Raw genomic sequence first — 20,477 nt, 5'->3', positions numbered from 1 at the left:
TCTTCTCCCAGAGAGTTGTGGGGGGTCTGGAATGCACTGCCTCGGAAGGTAGTGGAGGCCAATTCTCTGGATGCTTTCAAGGAGCTAGATAGGTATCTTATGGATAGGGGAATCAAGGGATATGGGGACAAGGCAGGAACCGGGTATTGATAGTAGATGATCAGCTATGATCTCAGAATGGCAGTGCAGGCTCGAAGGGCCGAATGGTCTACTTCTGCACCTATTGTCTATTGTCTATAAGTCTAAATCTAAATCTTAACACTCCCCCCCCCACATTAGACAAGGCACATGTCATGTGGGGGCTAGATTGATTTTAGAGTAGGTGAAAAGTCCGGCATAACACCGTGGGACTGCAGGTGCCAAGGAATATTCAGGACTTGGGGTGTACCGCAAAATATTAATTCAGGAACTAATTTCAGCAACCAATCTTTAAACCTGAACGTGGACTGTAGATTAAATTTAAAATGCAGCTCTGGACAGCTCCCAGAGCTGGGAGCAGGTCGATTGAAAAACCAGACAATGCTGATTCAATATTCACTTTGGTTGTCTGGAGTGTGGGTGCGGAAGAGGTGGTGGGACAGTTGCATGTAATTCAAAGGAAGCATTGTAAATATGGAATTGTCCCTCAGCCAATAAAATGTCACGCAATATCGGGTCGAACAGGCCTCTTCCTTCAAAGAGCATCTAATTTTGGCTGAGCAGAAGGCTACTTCATATCGAACAGCTACATCTTACTGGCGATTTAGTTCACATTGCAAAGGTAGGGATGGCAATACTCCAGGTCCCATAACTGGTGGACAAACTCAAGCAGTCTTTCAGTTACACACAAGTTTCTCTCCCTCACACACAATATTGAAAGGACTAGATGTTGTGGATGTTGAGAAATTGTTTCCCATAGCGGGCGAGTCTGGGACTGGAATAGAAGATGTCGCTTTAGAACGGACATGGGGAGGAATTCCTTTAGCCAGAGGGTGGTGAATCTGTGGAATTCATTGCCACAGATGGCTGTGCAGGCCAGGTCGTTGGGTATATTTAAAGTAAAGGTTGATAGGATCGCGATTAGTCAGAGCATTATGTTATGTTAGTCAGAGCATTATGTCAAAAGTTATGGGGAGAAGGCGAGAGAATGGGATGGAGAGGGAAATCAGCCACGTAGGGCAGACTCGATGGGTCAGATTCTGTGCCTGTCTTGTAGTCTTACCTTGCTTGGCTGACTCAGAGAGCTTCTCGAACCGCTGGCAGGAGAGCTGCTGGCTGGTTTCGGCCTGCTTCACATCCTTGTTTTTCATGCGGGCCCGGTCCAGGGCTTTGTTGGCGTTCTCGTAATCGGACAGGGAACGCGCGCGCCGGTACAGGAGGTCCTAAAGGGTAATGACAGGGCAGCTGAACTCACCTGGCCAAAGGGACGCTCAGCCAGAGGTTAACGCAGAAAACAAGTTACACACACACACACACACCGAATACTTGAACTTAGCAGGTCAGGAGAGGAATAAATAGTCAATGTTTTGGGCTGAGACCCTTTCAAGGGTGGTGTTTGAACCCACATATCCAAAATATCCACTCTTTGTTCCTCCCCATAGATGCTGCCTGATCTGCCGAGTTCCTCCAGTATTTTGTGTGTGTGCACGTGTATGTGATGCTCTGTATTTCCAGCATCTTTCAAAAAAAAACTCCCAGGCCAGAGGTCACAAGATTGTAGCATTCAGAAGAGGCCTTGAATTGACAGGGCGCAGAAAAGAATAAAAATCTTTTAAAGAGTAGCTTTATTAGTGATGTACATCGAAAGACACTACCAAATGTGTTGTTTGTGTCAACGACAAACACAGTCCGAGGATGTGCTGGGGGCAGCCCACGAGCTTCCTGTCCCAACACAGCACACCCACGACTTACTAACCCCAAGCTCACGTGTCTTTGGAATGTGGGGAGGAAACCGGAGCACCCGGAGGAAACCCACACATTTACAGGGAGAGTGTACAGACAGCAGCGGGAATTGAACCCAGGTCGCTGGTGCCGTAAAGAGTTGTGCTAACTGCTGGGCTACAGCGATGCCCTGACCCACGACCCCTTTTCGGTTCCCTCAGAGTTCTGTCAAAGGGCCAACTCGAAATGTCGTGCCTGCCCTGCTGAGCACTTTTGGGCCCTTGCTTTTTCTATCTTAGACAACTCGCTTGTTCTTATTTTCTGTGTTCCGACAAACGCAGGAGTGAATCTCGTTTACTTTCGGTATCCCCTTCTCTGTCTGTGCTGCCACCTTGAGTCTGTGGACGTGTACAGAAATCCTTCTGTTCCCTAATAGTTCAAAGGCCCTATTAGCCTTCACGTAGGACTAGAATATAAAAGCAAGGATGTAATGTTGAGGCTTTATAAAGCATTGGCGAGGCCTCATTTGGCGTACTGCGAGCAGGTTTGAGCCCCTTGTCCAAGAAAGGACGTGCTGAAACTAGAGAAGGTTCAAAGGAGGTTCACAAAAATTATTTCAGGATTGAATTGCTTGTCATATGAAGAGCGTTTGATGGCTCTGAGCCTGTATTCACTGGAATGAGGGGTGATCTCATTGAAACCTATTGAATGGTGAAAGGGCTTGACAGCGTGGATGTGGAGAGGATGCTTCCTGTGGTGGGAGTCGAAGATCAGAGGGCTCAAGCCTCTGAATATAGGGGAGCGGAGATGAGGAGGAACCTCTTTAGCCAGAGAGTGGTGAATCTGTGGAATTCGTTGTCACAGGCAGCTGTGGGGGCCGAGGTTGATTGATCCTTGATTGGTCAGGGCATGAAGGGATTCGGAGAGAAGGCAGGAGATTGGGGCTGAGAAGGAAATTAAATCAGCTAAGATGAAATGGTAGAGAAGACTTGATGGGCCGAATGGCCTAATTCTGCTCCTATATCCTATGTTCAACCTACCCTTACTAGTCCCCTACAAAGTTCATCAAGTTCAGTTTATTGTCATTCAACTGGCGGGAGCGTGAATGTCGCTCAACACCAAACTGTCCCCACAACCAATGGACTCACTTTCAAGGAGTCTTCATCTCACGCTCTCAATGTTTATCGCTTGGGTAGCACGATAGCATAGCAGCTAGCACAACGGTTTACAGTACCAGCTGTCCCCGTGATTAGGCCAGGGTTCAATACCCGCCACTGCCTGTGAGGAGTTTCTACATCTCCCTGGGACCATGTGGGTTTCCTCTGGGTGCTCTGGGTTCCTCCACAGTCCAAAGGCGTATCGGTTGGCGGATTATTGCTCATTGTAAATTGTCCTGGGGTCAAATCAGGAGGCGATTCTGGAGGCGTTTCTTGGATTTACTGTGTATGCCCACAAGAAAACAAATCTCAGGGTTGATATACATGGACTTTGATAAATAAATTTACTTTGAACTTTTTTTTAAACCAACAAAACAATATTCTTCCAGACCAAGGTACACTACAAAGTATATATAACTCACCCACACAAAGTAATATTGCTACAAATAAATTAACAAATAATAAGGCGCATTTACGACTTGTCAGGACTAAGTCGTCTCCCATGGGTCTAACTCATCTTGCCAACTGATCAATATTATCCTGGACCCTAGTGCAATGTTAAATAACGTAGTACTTCAGTAACACCACCAAAACGCTGGAGAAACTCAGCGGGCCAGGCAACATCTCTAGATAGGAATAAATGTTACAGGACGAGACCCTTCATCAGAACTGGAAAGGAGGGGGAAAAGAAGGTAGTGGGGGGGGGGGGGGAAGAAGGGTAGGAGTACAAGCCGATAGGTGAATCCAGGTGGGGGTGGGGGGGAGGGCTGTTGAAATAAGAATCTGGGGGGGGGGGGGGGGGAGGTGTGATAGGTGGAAAAGGTAAAGGGCTTAAGGAAGAATCTGGTAGGAGGAGAGGAGAGTGGACTGTAGGGGAGAAGGGGACCTAGAAAGAGGTGATGGGCAGGTGAGGAGGAGGGAATCAGGATGGGGAATGGAAGAAGGCGCAGAAAAAATTAGCAGAAGCTAAAGAAACCGAACGTTCAGGATGGAATACGAGGTACTGCTCCCCCAACCTGAGAGGGAGAAACTAGAATTTGAGGCCAGTGTTATCCCGTGCCCTGGGTTGCACCACAGCCTGGTACAGAAGCACCGGTGCCCAGGAATGGAAAAGGGCCACGGGAAAATGGTGAACGTCACCCAGTCCATCACAGGCAAAGCCCTCCCACCAGCGAGCGCGTTTATATGGAACGCTGCCACAGGAAAGCAGTATCCATCATCAAGGACACCCCCACCCCACCATCCAGGCCATTCTCCCTTCTTGCTAGGACCACTGGCATCCCCACAGCAGTGGTGAGGGGGACAGGGAAAACCCATCAATACTACCTCACTATTTGTGCTCCCTTCTCACACTAATTTAATACAATTTTCCATAATAGAGTTTTTCTTAACGTATTTCACTGTAGTGCTGCTGCAAACTAAGAAGCTTCACAACACAAGTCAGATTCTGATTCTGGGTACGGATTAATCAAATCAAGAGATCCCTTCTAAGCAAGTCCGAAGAGATAAACTCTATTGGCAAGGATGGTTTTGATCTTAGTAATGTCACACATGGGCGAACTGATCCTGAAGTTTGTCTGGTGCTGCCCTCCAGTGTTGGCTCAGTGGAAAAACAAGCTGGACCAGGTCGACTTGCCATCAATTGGCACTCAGGGACTTGGGCTACAATATATTTTTCTTTGAGAAACTGTAATCATACGTGCTTGTGCACTGTATGCTGCAGGTAATGTGTTTTTCACCTTGGTCCCAGAGGGACGCTGCTGCGCCAAGGCGCGACTCGAGTGGCAGCAGTACTCTCAATGGATATGATTAAATATTCCCGTTTCAGCCTGGTACAGCTGAAAAAGCATGACTGCTCCCAAGGTCAGTACAGTCAACAAAGATGTCTTAATGCGTTTAAACGGACTATCGCTGCTTGAAACTGACAGAAACAACACCGATTGTGGTCGGAAGTGCCCACGGAGGACACCTTGGACATAGATCAAGATTACAAGTGTGTTTTTAGACTCCCTAGCCTATACCAACTATCTTGCTGGCGACGTGGCAGTCTCAATTGAAGATCTCAAAGCTAGGGTACTGAATCAGAGGGACATTAGGACCGCTTGTGTCCTTTGTTTTAATGAATTCTGGTTAATCCCTTCCGTACCTGGTGCAGTGATCCAGATCGACGGGTTTACTATACACCGTCAGGTTAGATCTATAGAGTCTCTCAAAAGCAGAGGTGGAGGAGTATGCCTCGTGATCAACACTTCTTGGTGCACAAGTATATCAGTGCTGTCCCCAATTCTGCTCACCAGACCTGGAATATCTAGCAGTAAAGTGCTGTCCTGTTTACCCACCACGGGAGTTCTCTGGGGTCGTTTTGGTAGCAGTTTACATTCCACCTCAGGCCAATGTCAAGCAGGCTTTAGATGATCTGAGCAATGGGATCAACATGCACGAAACAGCTCACCCTAACACATTCACCATCGTTTTGGGAGACTTTAACCAGGCCAGTCTGAAAAAACCTCTAAGCAACTACCATCAACAGATCACTTGCAATACCAGTGAAACAACACACTGGACCATTGTTACACCACTATCAAGAATGCTGACCGTGCTATTCCACACCCTCACTTCGGGAAGTCTGATCACCTGGCTGTACTTCTACTCCCTGAGTACAGGCAGAGACTGAAGACTGCAGCACCAGTGGTGAGGACCAAGAAGGTTTGGTCAAGGGAAGCACAGGAGTGCCTACAGGACTGCTTTTAATCTGTGGGCTGGACTGTATTCAGGGATTCATCTTCAAATCTGGATGAGTATGTTGCAGTTGTTACCGATTTCATTAAAGTCTGTGTGGATGAGTGTGTGTCCACAAAGACTTACTGTACATTCCCAAACCAAAAGCTACGGATGAACCAGGAGGTATGTCGTCTGCTGAAGGCTAGATCTGTGGTATTCAAGTCTGACATCCCAGGCCTGTACCAGAAAACCTGGTATGATTTGCGGAAGACTAGTTCAAAGGCGAAGAGACAATTTGGAACGAGGTTGGAGGCGACATCAGATGCACGACAACTCTGGCAGGGTTTGCAAGACATTACTTCCTACAAAAGCAAAACCCTAGTAGCATGAATGGCAGTGATGCTTCACTACCAGATGAACTCAATGCCTCTATGCCCGCTTTGAAAGGGAGAACACAACTACAGCTGTGAGGATCCCTGCTGCACCTGATGACCCTGTGATCTCTGTCTCAGAGGCCGATGTTAGGCTGTCATTAAACAGAGTGAACCCTCGCAAGGCCGAAGGTCCGGATGGAGTACCTGGTAAGGCTCTGAAAACCTGTGACAACCAACTCGCAGGAGTATTCAAGGGCATTTACAACCTCTCACTGCTATGGATGGAAGTTCCCATTTGCTTCAAAAACAATTGTACCAGTGCCTAAGAAGGGTAATGTGAGCTGCCTTAATGACCATCGCCCAGTAGCACTCACATCGACAGTGATGAAATGCTTTGAGAGGTTGGTCATGACTAGACTGAACTCTGCCTCAGCAAGGACCTGGACCCATTGCAATTTGCCTAACGCCACAATAGGTCAACAGCAGATGCAATCTCAATGGCTCTCCACAGGGCTTTAGACCACCCTGGACAACACAAACACCCACGTCAGGAAGGTGTTCATCAACTATAGCTCAGCATTTAATACTATCATTCCACAATCCTGATTGAGAAACTGCAGAACCTGGGCCTCTGCACCTCCCTCTGCAATTGGATCCTCGACTTCCTAACTGAAAGACCACAATCTGTGCAGATTGGTGATAACATCTCCTTTCCTCACTGACGATCAACACTGGTGCATCTCAGGGGTGTGTACTTAGCCCACTGCTCTACTCTAATATACACATGACTGTGTGGCTAGGCATAGCTCAAATACCATCTACAAATTTGCTGACGGTACAACCATTGTTGGTAGAATCCCAGGGTGGTGACGAGAGGGCGTACAGGAGTGAGATATGCCAACTAGTGGAGTGGTGCCGTAGCAACAAACTGGCACTCAACGTCAGTAAGACGAAAGAGCTGATTGTGGACTTCAGGAAGGGTAAGACGAAGGAACACATACCAGTCCTCTTAGAGGATCAGAAGTGGAGAGAGTGAGCAGCTTGAAGTTCCTCGGAGGATGTCAAGCTCTCGGAGGATCTAACCTGGTCCCAACATATCGACGTAGTTATAAAGAAGGCAAGACAGCAGCTATACTTTATTAGAATTTTGGAGAGATTTGGCATGTCAACAAATACACTCAAAAGCTTCTATAGTTGTACCGTGGAGAGCATTCTGACAGGCTGCATCACTGTCTGGTATGGGGGGGCTACTACACAGGACTGAAAGAAGCTGCAGAAGGTTGTAAATCTAGTCAGCTCCATCTTGGGTAGCAGCCTACAAAGTACCCAAGACATCTTTAGAGAGCAGTGTCTCAGAAAGGTAGTGTCCATTATTAAGGACCTCCAGCACCCAGGGCATGCCCTCTTCTCACTGTTACCATCAGGTAGGAGGTACAGAAGCCTGAAGGCACACACTCAGCGATTCAGGAACAGCTTCTTCCCCTCCACCATCCGATTCCTAAACGGACATGAAGCTTTGGACACAACTCACCCCCCCCACCCCCCAGATATGCAGTATTTTTGTTTTTGCACTCAAAAACCTTCAATATACGCAATTGATTTACTTGTTTATTTATTACTGTTATATTTTATTGATATCATTTTTCTCTGCATTGCACTGCTGCTCAGTTAACAGATTTCATGTCACACGCCGGTGATCATAAACCCGATTCTGATTTGATGGCATTCATTCATGGTTCAGTGATATTTAGGGACCAATGCTCAAATGGCCTTTTGCAGACACTCTGCAAGCACCCGACCAGTGTACAGCCAGCCCACAGGTACCACCCAACGTCTGCGAGGCCAGCAGCGTGGGTTTATCGGGGCTGCGGGCACCTTCTGTGTGGGGGACTCTCTACAGAAGCACAGCCCGCCATAACAGGTCGTAATAGGAAGCGGAGAGTGCTGGTGGAGAATCATTTCTGACTGGAACAGCGTGACCAGTGATATACAGCGAGGATTGCATCACTTCACACACTTCTCTGGGCTAGACTCCACCTGTGACTTCTCAGCCTGTCGGTGTCTCTTTTATGACGACTTTCCACACGGTCTACAACACCACCAACCTTCTGCGCCACCTGTAAACTTTCTAATCCACCCTTCCACTTTGAAGCTCTCGCGTGACTCGTCCGCCGATCGTATTTTGCACCCCATTGAGGGGCGCTCGATAGGAATCAGGCTTGCCATCACCGAGACCGGTCGTGAATTTGTTGCTGATCAATGCAAGGGGTAAGAGGGCAGGTGGGGCAAGCAGGAGGGGGAAGAGGGTGCACCCAGCCAAATTCGCTGGCATCCCGGTGAGCCAAGGAGGGACGAGGCAGCAGCTAGTCGGAGCGTAATAGCGGGCGGACTCGACGTTACGCTTACCTTGGCTGCCTGTGAATCTCTTGTGTAGTATCGCAACAAGTCAGACAGCTTCAAGTCTTCGTCCGATGCCACTCGCCCCTCTAATTTCTGGGGAAAGATAGAACCAACAGTTTTTTTAATGAAGCTCTAGTCACAAAAAAAAAGTAAATATGGGGTTGAAGTGAATTGTCAGGACAGCAGGAAAGGGCATTGGCTGCAGCCGAGCATCACTCTGGGACTTGTACAAGTCCAGGACACAGAGGAGGGCTGTGGCTAGTGAGACGCTATTATTATGCGAGATGTCCAAGTCCTGAGTTCAATTCTGACATCATCTGCAAGGACTTTGTGCTTCCTACCCATCAACGTGTGGGTTTCCTCCCCAGTCCAAGGGCATACTGGTCAGTAGTTTAAATTGGTCATTGTAAATTGCCCCGGTGACTAGGCTAGGGTAAAATCTAGGCGGCTCATGAGGCTGGAAGGGCCTGTCCTGTATCTCTAGATAAAATAGGTAAACTACCTTTTCTCTCAACTCCCCTTCTGGAAAGGTCTACAGGGCTATTAAAATGAAAATTTCACTCCATATTCAACGTTTCTTCCCTCAAGGCAGTTAATCTGATCAACCATTCTAGTTAGCACTCCTCCCCCAACCCCCTCCATCTATTACCCCATCCCTGTGCTTTAAGCAACTCTTTAAAAAGCTGCTTATACCGTACACACATGTTGGTATTTACATGTAGGACTATCAGTGGTGTTAACTGTTCAGGCAAACAAAATGGCTTCTCTGTATTGTTATAATGAAATAGCTTTGCTGTAATGGGTTTCTGTGTCTGGTATGTTCGGGTTATGACTACCGATAAAGGGGGGGGGGGAGGAGAAACTAATCAATGGAGAATTGTTATGCTATCTTGTCTGTGTAAGCTGAGTGGAGCTTGTGGTCCTTTATTGGGAGGAGAGCGAGGAGGACGGACTTGTGAGGAGCGGACAGTGGTTCCAGGGCGCCAGATCCGGATGTCGGCGGTTCGGAGGGTGGCCGAAGGCTCGGAAGGTCATTGTGGATGGAACCGGAGGCGTGAGCTCCAACGTATTAAAATATTATGTGCGCGAACTGATAAATTTATTTGGCGCCTTTAGATTATCTGTTTCTACTAACAAATCACCAAGAGATAACTATAAGTTGCAATTATTGATTCGCTTTTGGGTGTATTGTCTGGTGTTTGTATTGCGAGCGTGTACTGGGGGTGCATCGCACCATACTCACCCCAAAGTATTGCACTATTGGTGGGGCGGATGGCGGTTCACCCTAGGCGAACGGGGGCCAACTGGGGGCATGGAGGCTCCGCACGCACATTTTATTCCACATCTGTACTTTAATCTCTCACTTCATACACACACAGTGGCCATTTTACTAGGTACACCCGCTCGTCGACGCAAATATATCATCAGCCAGTCACGGGGCAGCAACTCGATGTACAAGAGCCTGCCGACGTGGTCACGAGGTTCAGTTGTTGTTCAGGCCAAATATCAGAATGGGGGGGGGGGGGGGGGAGAGAGGAAATGTGATCTGAGTGACTTTGACCGTGGGAACGATTGTCGGTGCCAGACAGGGAGGTTTGAGTATCTCAGGAACGGCTCATCTCCAGGGATTTTTCACACACAACAGTCTCCAGAGTTTAGAGAGGAAGGTGCAAAAACAACCATCAAGTTCAGTAGCAGTTCTGTGGGTGAAAATGCCTTGTTAATGAGAGAGATCAGAGGAGAACGGCCAGACTGGTTCAAGCTGACTGGAAGGTGACTGTAACTCAGTGAGTTACAACAGTGGTGTGCGGAAGAGTTTCTCTGAACACGTCGAACCTTGAAGTGGGTGGGCTACAGCAAAAGACCACACGGGGCTCCACTCCTGTATCTAATAAAGTGGCCACTGTGTGCACCAGACAAGTAAAGTTGATCTTTGATCTTAAAACATCCTCCCAAAGGGGCGATGTGGGAGGGAGGGACTGGGCTGATGCCATGTTGGGGGGGGGGGGCGGGGGGCGGTGTGGAGAGTATCTACTTACCCGGAGTTTCTCGAAGAGCTCAGCTAGCTTGAGCAGGTTCCTGTAAGAAAGATGAAAAGAGAGGGATGTCAGCATCAACGAAAGTCAGCACCAGCCCACCACACTCCTCAATCCACCTTGCAGTCACCAAGGGGGCAGGGACAAGAAGCCTTTGTAAGTCACAGTACTGAGTACAGGACTTGGGGTGTTATATGTTGAAGTTGTGCATGATGTCGGCAAGGTCTAATTTGCAGTATTAGGGTCAGACACAGAGTGAAGCTCCCTCCACACCGTCCATCACACACTCCCGGGGTCAGACACAGAGTGAAGCTCCCTCCACACCGTCCCATCACACACCCCCGGGGTCGGACACAGAGTGAAGCTCCCTCCGCACCGTCCCATCACACACCCCCGGGGTCGGACACAGAGTGAAGCTCCCTCCGCACCGTCCCATCACACACTCCCGGGGTCGGACACAGAGTGAATCTCCCTCCGCAACGTCCCATCACACACTCCCGGGGTCGGACACAGAGTGAAGCTCCCTCCGCACCGTCCCATCACACACTCCCGGGGTCGGACACAGAGTGAAGCTCCCTCCGCACCGTCCCATCACACACTCCCGGGGTCGGACACAGAGTGAAGCTCCCTCCCACACCGTCCCATCACACACTCCCGGGGTCGGACACAGAGTGAAGCTCCCTCCACACCGTCCCATCACACACTCCCGGGGTCAGACACAGAGTGAATCTCCCTCCACACCGTCCCATCACACACTTTCAGGATTCAGACAGCAGAGTTGATAGAATATTTACATTTCTCCTGTATGTAGGTAACCAAAACTGCAAACAATACTCTAAATTAGGCCTCAATGTCTTATACAACTTCAACATCCTTTCTTCTGTACTTCATACTTTGATTTAAAGCGGCTAATGTGCCAACAGCTTTCTTTACGCCCTCGACCACACTCCTCAGTGCCCTGCCGTTCACTGTGTAAGTCTGACCCTGGCTGGTCCTACCAAAGTGCAGAACCTCACACTTGTCTGCATTACATTATGTCTGACATTTTTCAGCCCACTTCTCCAGCCGGTCCAAAACCTGCTGCAAGCCTTGCTAGACTTCCTCACTGTCCCAATACACCCCCCGATCTTGGCGTCATCAACAAATTTGCTGACCCAGTTAACCACATTATCCAGTCCATTGATATAGATGACAAACAACAAAGGACCCAGCAATGATCCCTGCAGCTCTTCAGTAGTCACAGGCCTCCAGACGGAGAGGCAACCCTCTACTACCGCTCTCTGGCTTCTCCCACAAAGCCAATGTCTAATCCAATTTACTACCTCACCCTGAATGCCGAGTGACTGAACCTTCTTGACCAGTCTCCGGACCTTGTCAAATGCATCACCAAAGTCCACGTAGACAACATCCGCCGTCTTGCCTTCATGAACTTTCCTGTTAACTCCCTCCAAAAACTCTATTGGTTAGACAAGACCCACCATGCATAAAGGCATGCTGACTATCCTTAATCAGTCAACATCTATCCAAATACTTGTATGTCTGGTCCCTTAGAATACCAACAACTTCCCCAACACTGACGTCACGCTCACCAGCCTACAATTTTCTGGTTTACATTTAGAGTCTTTCTTAAATAAGAAAGCAACATTAGTGATCCTCTCGCCCTCCAGCACATCACCTGTGGCTAAAGATGCTTTAAATCCTTCTGCTAGGCCCTGGCAATTTCTGCACTTGTCTCCGCAGGGTCCACGGAAACACCTTGTTTGGCCCTGGGGACTTATCCACCCTAGTTTGCCTCAAGGCAGCAAACGCCTCCTCCTCGGCAATCTTTATAGGGTCCGTGAAGCTGATGCTGGTTTGCCTCATTTCTTATAGACTCTGTGTCCGTCTCCTGAGTAAATACAGATGCAAAATATCCATTTAAGATCTCTTCCAGTGCCACACGTGGATTACTGTTCTAATCTTCCGGAGGTCCACTTTTGTCCCTTACAATCCTTTTGCTCTTTGCATCCCTTAGGATTGCCCTTCACCTTGTCTGCTAGGGCAACCTCTTTTAGCCCTCCTGATTTCTTTCTCAAGTATTCTCTTGCATTTCTTTTACTCCACGAGTACCTCAATTCCTACCTGCCATGCACCTTAAAAAAAAAAACCAGGGCCTCGATGTCTCTCGAAAACCAAGGCTCCCTACACCTGTTATCTTTATGTTTTATTTGGACAGGCGCGTACAGGCTTTGCACCCTCAAAGTGTCAAGGCCTCCCGCTTACCAAGGGACAGCTTTGCCAGAAAACAGCCCTGTCCCTGTCCACACTTGCCGGATCCTTCCTGACGCCGGCAAAAATCGGCCTTTCTCCGATTTCGAATCTCAGCTGACAGACTAGACCTGCTTATTCCCTTTGAGACCAATGGCATGACAGTCACTGGACGCAAAGAGTTGCCCGACACAAACCCTTGTCACTTTCCCCCAGCAGCAAATTCAGAATTGCACGCTCTCCCGCTGGGACTCCTATGCCCCGATGAAGGAAATTTCCCTGAACGCATTTGACAGACTCTATCCCACCTAGTCCTTTTACAGTCTGGGAGTCCCAGTTAATAAGTTAAAATCTACCTACTATAACAATTTTAGGTATCTTGCAAGAGTCTGCAATCTCTCTACAGATTTGTTCCTTTAAATCCCTAGGACTGTTGGGTGGTCTGTGATAACCAGGTCATACCTTTCTTGTTCCTTAATTCCACCCACAAGTCCTCACTAGACAAATTCTCCAGTCTGTCCTGACTGAGCACTGTCGTGACATTTTCCCCCGACTAGGAACACCGCCCCTCTTCCTTTAACCCCTTCTGCTCGGTCACTTCTAAAACAATGGAACCCAGGAACATAGAGCTGCCAGTCCTGCCCCTCCTGCAAACACGTCTCACTTCTCACCGTAATTTCTCGTTGTTCACCTGGCAGAGAATCTACCTGGTCCCTCAACACCAGCTCCATAGCAAAGAAAGCCCAGCAGCATCTCTACTTTCTGCAAAGGCTGAGGAAAGTCCATCTCCCATTGCCCCCATTCTCATCACATTCTACAGGGGGTTGTACTGAGAGCATCCTGAGCAGCTGCATCACTGCCTGGTTCTGAAATTGCACCGTCTCGGATCGCAAGACCCTGCAGCGGCTAGTGAGGTCAGCTGAGAAGATCATCAGGGTCTCTCTTCCCACCATCACGGACATTTACACTACATGCTGCATCCGCAAAGCAAACAGCATTATGAAGGACCCCACGCACCCCTCATACAAACTCTTCTCCCTCCTGCCGTCTGGGAAAAGGCACCGAAGCATTCGGGCTCTCACGACCAGACTGTGTAACAGTTTCTTCCCCCAAGCTATCAGACTCCTCAATACCCAGCGCCTGGCCTGATACCTTACTGCCCTATTGTCCTGTTTATTATTTATTGTAATGCCTGCACTGTTTTTGTGCACTTTATGCAGTCCTGTAGTCTAGTGTAGCTTTCTCTGTGTTGTTTTTTTTTTAAACGTAGTTCAGTCTAGTTTTTGTACTGTGTCATGTAACACCATGGTCCTGAAAAACGTTATCTCATTTTTACTATGTACTGTACCGGCAGTTATGGTCGAAATGACAATGAAAGTGACTTGACTTATAGCTTTAAAAAAAAAAGTTATTGTGCATTACAACGTGCTGCTGCTGCTAAACAACAAATTTCACGATGCATGTCGGTGACACAAAACCTGATTTCTAAGCTGTGCTCTGGGCTCCGTAGACGCTGCCCGACCTGCTGAGTCCCTCCAGCCCTTTGTGTGCTGGCCTAGATTATGGGTGACTGGAGCAGGAATTGACCCAAGAACCTCTCACTGTGGTAACAGCAAGACTCTTCCCCCCCCCCACCATTACCCCTACCCCCACCTCCAGCCACCGCACGCGACCAGAATCAAACAAAGCTGGAAAACGATATTCAGAAAACCGCGCTCCCGTACTTGCTGAGGGGGCTTGCGTCCAAGGTTCCCAAACTGGACAGCGAGGAGGAGATTGGAATGTAGTCTTCAGCCACGTCTGCGGAGGCAAGAAGCGACATTTCTGGTCATTTGGATGTAGGCCTAGTGAGCCCAGAGCCAGATCAAGGCTTACGCTTACACGCACGCATGCACACACACTCTTTACTCATATAAAAGGTAAGATCACAAGGACGCAATGCTGAGGTTTTACAAGGCACTGGTCAGACCCCACTTGGGAGTATTGCGAGCAGTATCAAAGGAAGGATCTGCTGGCATTGGAGAAGTTCCAGAGGTGGTTGAGGAGGAGGATCCTGGAAATGAAAGGGTTAATGTACCAGCAGCGTTTAATGGCTGTGGGCTCGCAATCGCTGGCGTTTAGAGTGAGAGGTGTGGGTGGGGGGGGTCTCATCGAAATATTGAGAGGCCTGGGGTAGGGCTGAAGTGGACAGGAGGTTTCCTACAGCGGGAGTGTAAGACCAGAGGGAATAGAGGGAAGCCCCTTTAGAATGGAGATGAGGAGGAATTTCTTCAGCCAGTCTATGGTGAACCTGTGGAATTCAGTGCCACAGGCGGCTGTGGAGGACAAGTCATTGGGTATACTTGAATCGGAGGTCGACAGGTTCTTGCTGAGTAAGGGTGTGGAAGGTTAAAGTAAGTTTATTATCAAAGTACACCTACGTCACAATATACAGCCCTGAGCTTTATTTTGTTTTTCCTCAATAAATCCAATAACCATAACTGAATGGAAGATCACACCAACAGGGCGGACAACCAGTGTGCACAAGACAACAAACTGTGCAAATATGGGCAGGAAAATGGGGTTGAGAGGGAAAATAAATCAGTACATCTTTGGACTGTGGGAGGAAACCCACACAGTCACAGGGAGAAAGTGCAGACTCCTTACGGGCAGTGAAATCACATGTGCGTTGAAAGACAGTGAAATACGTCAGTTGTGCCCAATCAAATCAGTGGGGTTTGTGGGGTGGGGGGGGGGGGGGGGTGAGCCTGCAAGTGTCTCCAGACGTCCAGTGCTAACACCGTAAGACACAGGAGCTGAATTAGGCCATTCAGCCCATCGAGTCTGCTCTGCCATTCCATCATGGCTGATCCCGGATCCCACTTAACCCCTGACCGATCAGGAAACAATCAACTTCCGCCTTAAGTATACTCACAGACTTGGCCTCCACCGCAGAGGTAGATTTTTGCATAGTAGGGGAATTAAGGGTTACAGGGAAAAGGCAGGTCGGTGGGGATGAGTCCATGGCCAGATCAGCCATGATCTTATTGAATGGCGGAGCAGGCTCGACGGGTCAGATGGCCGACTCCTGCTCCTATGATCAACTTCCCACTTAAATATATGCCTGGACTTGGCCTCCACTGCCATCTGTGGCAGAGCATTCCACAGATTCTGACACCACTTGCAAGGATCCATGTATCTGTATTGAACCCGCTGTCCCTGCGTTGTACAAGACCCCTAGACCTTTCACTGTATCAGCCCTACCCTGGATTGGCATCCCGAAATATAACCCCTCGCGCTATCGAAACCAAGTTCCCTGACACTGACGGACCACAGAACGCTCACAACTCTAAACCTAAATGTGGGAGGAAACCAGAGCACCCGGAGGAAACCCATGCGGTCACGGGGAGAGGCAAGGGCAGGAACTGAAACCTGATCATTGATCGTTGTCTGGCGCTGCGAAGTGACGAGCCAATGGCTATGCTACCGCCCGCAACAACAAAAAAAGGAGCTTGTGTGTGTTAGTGACCCAGAGAGCTATATTGGCTGCAGTCTGGACTTGACCCAGGCCAAACAGGTCAAAGGGTAGAGGTCAGACTAAGAGCGGTCCACTGGTCCTCCAGGTTCAAGGATTCAGCTCAGGGCCGACAACCCTGACTGGCCAAACAAAACCGTAACGGGAACAGCAATGAACAGCAGTTCTACATTTGGGTGCAGCGGTATTCCGAGTCTCCACCCGGGACTTGTTTGACTTGACAGTGGTGAAAACCGAGGGGAAGCTACTGACACGATGAAGTAAGCCCTGAACACCGACAGAGATGGAGGACCTTCATCGCTGCCCCAAACGCCAGCGGAGTAACGGGCGGCAAGTAATAGTAGGTTAAAAGGCCTGTTCTGTCCTACATTCTATGCCCTAAAGGGTGCCACGATAGCATAGCGGCTAGCACAACACCACTACACCTCAGGACAGAGTTTGGAGTTCAAATCCAGTGTCCTCTGTAAGGAGTTTGTACGTTCTCCCCATGACCGCGTGGGTTTCCTCCCACAGTCCAAAGATGTAACGGTTAGCAGGTTAATTGTCCTGAGGCAAAGGGTTAAAACGGTGGGTTGCTGGGCAGTGTGGCTTGCTGGGAGGCTTTATAGAGAGCCTGAACCACTCCGCATCTCTATATAAAAAAAAACCCCACACAAATACAATTTCACGTACAGGAAAAGTTAAAAAGGTTAGAGGACTACTTGCATTCATGTCAAAGAGCTGAAATCCAGAGGGGTGGTGGTGGTTAACCAAGGCAATTAAAAATAACATTCAGAAGAAAGCTGATCTGTATTGCCTTTCCCCAAACGTCCTCACGGGGGCGCTGGTGACCCTCTTAAACTGGTGCAGTGATTTACGGATGGAACCACCACTGTGGGTCCCATCAAGGCCGGAGGGTAAAGAGAAATGGATAAATTGAAATTAAATTGGCACAATGCTTTACAGTACAGGTGACCCAGGTTCAATCCCCACTGCTGCCTGTAAAGAGTTTTTACAATCTCCCTGTGACTGCATGGGCTCCCTCCCCCAGTCCAAAGACGTACTGGCTGGTCATTGTAAACTGTCCCGTGATTAGGCTAGGATTAAACTGGGTGGTGTGGCTCAAGATGTTCTGTGCTGCATCTCAACAATAAAAATAAATCAAAAGACGACTTAGGGAACAGTGCTCACAACTCCAGAGGTTTTAAGATTAGATTAAACCCTAGATTGGCCAGGTGAGAGCTTGCAGGAGGACCACCGTTAGGGAACGCCTTAGGTTTTAAAATCAGATAAGATTAGACAAAGCTGCAGATGCATCACCAGCCTTCCCATCATCAAGGACTGCAAATCGGAAGGATGCCGGAAAAGGGCCAGTAACATCAAGAAGTATTTCACCTGTCCTGCTCGTGGACCGTTTGTCCCACTCCCGTCATGGAGGAGGCTATGTAGCATCCAGGCCAGGACCGCCACTCAAAAACAGTTACCTTCCCCAAGCAGCAAGGCTGATCAACACCTCCACCCACTAACCCACCCCTTGGATCCAGAGTAACAATTATTTTGTTCTCCTGTGTACTGGAAATGGCATCAAACAATCTTGATCATGGGAACCAGTGCTAAAACTCATACAAGTTTTCTTCCCCCCCCCCCCAAAAAAATTATAATGGATGAAGATGGCTGGAACAAGGTAAGCACACACAGCAAGGTTGTGATCAGCTAAAATCTGATTTCGTTACACAACAGGGTCAGGTTCAAATGAGGTGGCTGTGGTGGTGGGTTTGGACAACAGGAAGCCCAGTTATAGAGAAGCTGGTCCCAGGAGGTGGGCGAAGTGGAATTAAATCTTTAAAAAAACCACGAAATTAACAGTCAGCTTGGCTGCGGGGTGCGGTACGCACTTTTGTGAGATCGTGTCTTGCGGTCTGCTTTCAGGGTGGCATCCTTGACCCGATTGTGATACTCAATCAGAAAGGTTCTCTCGTGCTCAAAGAATTCGTCCACTTCCTGTAGGAGAGAGTCAAGACAGAAGCAAGTAAAACATCTCAGACACTTCCTTTCCATGCACTGATTTACCCCGGTAACAGTTTTAAGGGCGACATCACTCTGTGTCTGACCCCGGGAGTGTGTGATGGGACGGTGTGGAGGGAGCTTCACTCTGTGTCTGACCCCGGGAGTGTGTAATGGGACGGTGTGGAGGAAGCTTCACTCTGTGTCTGACCCCGGGAGTGTGTAATGGGACGGTGTGGAGGAAGCTTCACTCTGTGTCTGACCCCGGGAGTGTGTGATGGGACGGTGTGGAGGAAGCTTCACTCTGTGTCTGACCCCAGGAGTGTGTGATGGGACGGTGTGGAGGGAGCTTCATTCTGTGTCTGACCCCGGGAGTGTGTGATGGGACGGTGTGGAGGGAGCTTCACTCTGTGTCTGACCCCGGGAGTATGTGATGGAACGGTGTGGAGGGAGATTCACTCGGTCTCTGACCCCGGGAGTGTGTGATGGGACGGTGAGGAGGGAGCCTCACTCTGTCTCTGACCCCGGGAGTGTGTGATGGGATGGTGAGGAGGGAGCTTCACTCTGTGTCTGACCCCGGGAGTGTGTGATGGGACGGTGTGGAGGAAGCTTCACTCTGTGTCTGACCCCGGGAGTGTGTGATGGGACGGTGTGGAGGGAGATTCACTCTGTGTCTGACCCCGGGAGTGTGTGATGGGACGGTGTGGAGGGAGCTTCATTCTGTGTCTGACCCCGGGAGTGTGTGATGGGACGGTGTGGAGGGAGCTTCACTCTGTGTCTGACCCCGGGAGTATGTGATGGAACGGTGTGGAGGGAGATTCACTCTGTCTCTGACCCCGGGAGTGTGTGATGGGACGGTGTGGAGGGAGCTTCACTCTGTGTCTGACCCCGGGAGTGTGTAATGGGACGGTGTGGAGGAAGCTTCACTCTGTGTCTGACCCTGGGAGTGTGTGATGGGACGGTGTGGAGGAAGCTTCACTCTGTGTCTGACCCCGGGAGTGTGTGATGGGACGGTGTGGAGGAAGCTTCACTCTGTGTCTGACCCCAGGAGTGTGTGATGGGACGGTGTGGAGGGAGCTTCATTCTGTGTCTGACCCCGGGAGTGTGTGATGGGACGGTGTGGAGGGAGCTTCACTCTGTGTCTGACCCCGGGAGTATGTGATGGAACGGTGTGGAGGGAGATTCACTCTGTCTCTGACCCCGGGAGTGTGTGATGGGACGGTGAGGAGGGAGCTTCACTCTGTGTCTGACCCCGGGAGTGTGTGATGGGACGGTGTGGAGGAAGCTTCACTCTGTGTCTGACCCCGGGAGTGTGTGATGGGACGGTGTGGAGGGAGATTCACTCTGTGTCTGACCCCGGGAGTGTGTGATGGGACGGTGTGGAGGGAGCTTCACTCTGTCTGACCCCGGGAGTGTGTGACGGGACTGTGTGGAGGAAGCTTCACTCTGTGTCTGACCCCGGGAGTGTGTGATGGGACGGTGTGGAGGGAGCTTCACTCTGTGTCTGACCCCGGGAGTGTGTGATGGGACGGTGTGGAGGGAGATTCACTCTGTATCTGACCCTAGGATTATGTCTGTCTCTCTCTGGGATAGTGTGACTGAACAGTGTCGTGGTTAGATTTGCTCTAAACACCATGTCCAGGTCAGCAGCTTGTATCAGCTGTGGGAAGGATCAAAGATGCAACAATACTCCAGTGTCCACTATCGTTAAATCCCGACATTTAGACATTGCCCAGTTGCACTGACATCTCCTGTGACGAAGTGCTTTGAGAGGTTCATGAAGGCCAGAACCATCACTATAATAGGTCTACAGCGGATGCAATCTCACTGGCTTTCAACTTGGCCTTGGATCTCCGGGACCACAGCAATACCTACGCCTGGCTGTTTTTTAAAAAATTGATTACAACTCCATCATACCTTCAGTACCCATCAACAAGCTCCAAACCCTCGACCTCTGAACCTCCCTCTGCAACTGGATCCTTGACTTCCTCCCATCGAGGGACCATCTCCTCCTCGCTGACAAATCAGCACTGACACACCTTGAGGATCCCTGCCTAGCCTCTCTACTCCCACGACCGTGTGACTGGGCACACCTCAATCGCCGGCTATGAATCTGCTGATGACACAGCTGGCTGAATGTCACATGGTGATGAGGTGGTGTACAGGAATGAGATGGGATCATTGC

At 49.4% G+C, this 20,477-nt stretch overlaps 1 protein-coding gene across 1 annotated transcript in view; it reads right to left on the bottom strand.

Annotated features, from left to right (window-relative positions):
- The window catches only part of LOC140717736 (sorting nexin-32-like), a 62,134-nt gene that overhangs the window by 5,489 nt on the left and 36,168 nt on the right, over positions 1–20,477 (bottom strand). The window contains exons 7-11 of the mRNA XM_073031451.1: positions 18,184–18,289; positions 14,520–14,595; positions 10,552–10,591; positions 8,519–8,605; positions 1,202–1,361 (exon numbers count right to left, since the gene is read on the bottom strand). Coding sequence (XP_072887552.1) covers positions 1,202–1,361; positions 8,519–8,605; positions 10,552–10,591; positions 14,520–14,595; positions 18,184–18,289 — 469 coding nt within the window. The remainder of the gene's footprint in view (positions 1–1,201; positions 1,362–8,518; positions 8,606–10,551; positions 10,592–14,519; positions 14,596–18,183; positions 18,290–20,477) is intronic.

This window comes from Hemitrygon akajei, chromosome 28 (assembly GCF_048418815.1).
Source record: "Hemitrygon akajei chromosome 28, sHemAka1.3, whole genome shotgun sequence".
Taxonomy (NCBI): Eukaryota; Metazoa; Chordata; class Chondrichthyes; order Myliobatiformes; family Dasyatidae; genus Hemitrygon; species Hemitrygon akajei.
Note: the sequence above shows the minus strand (reverse complement) of the source record. Positions and strands in the feature narration are given on the sequence as shown.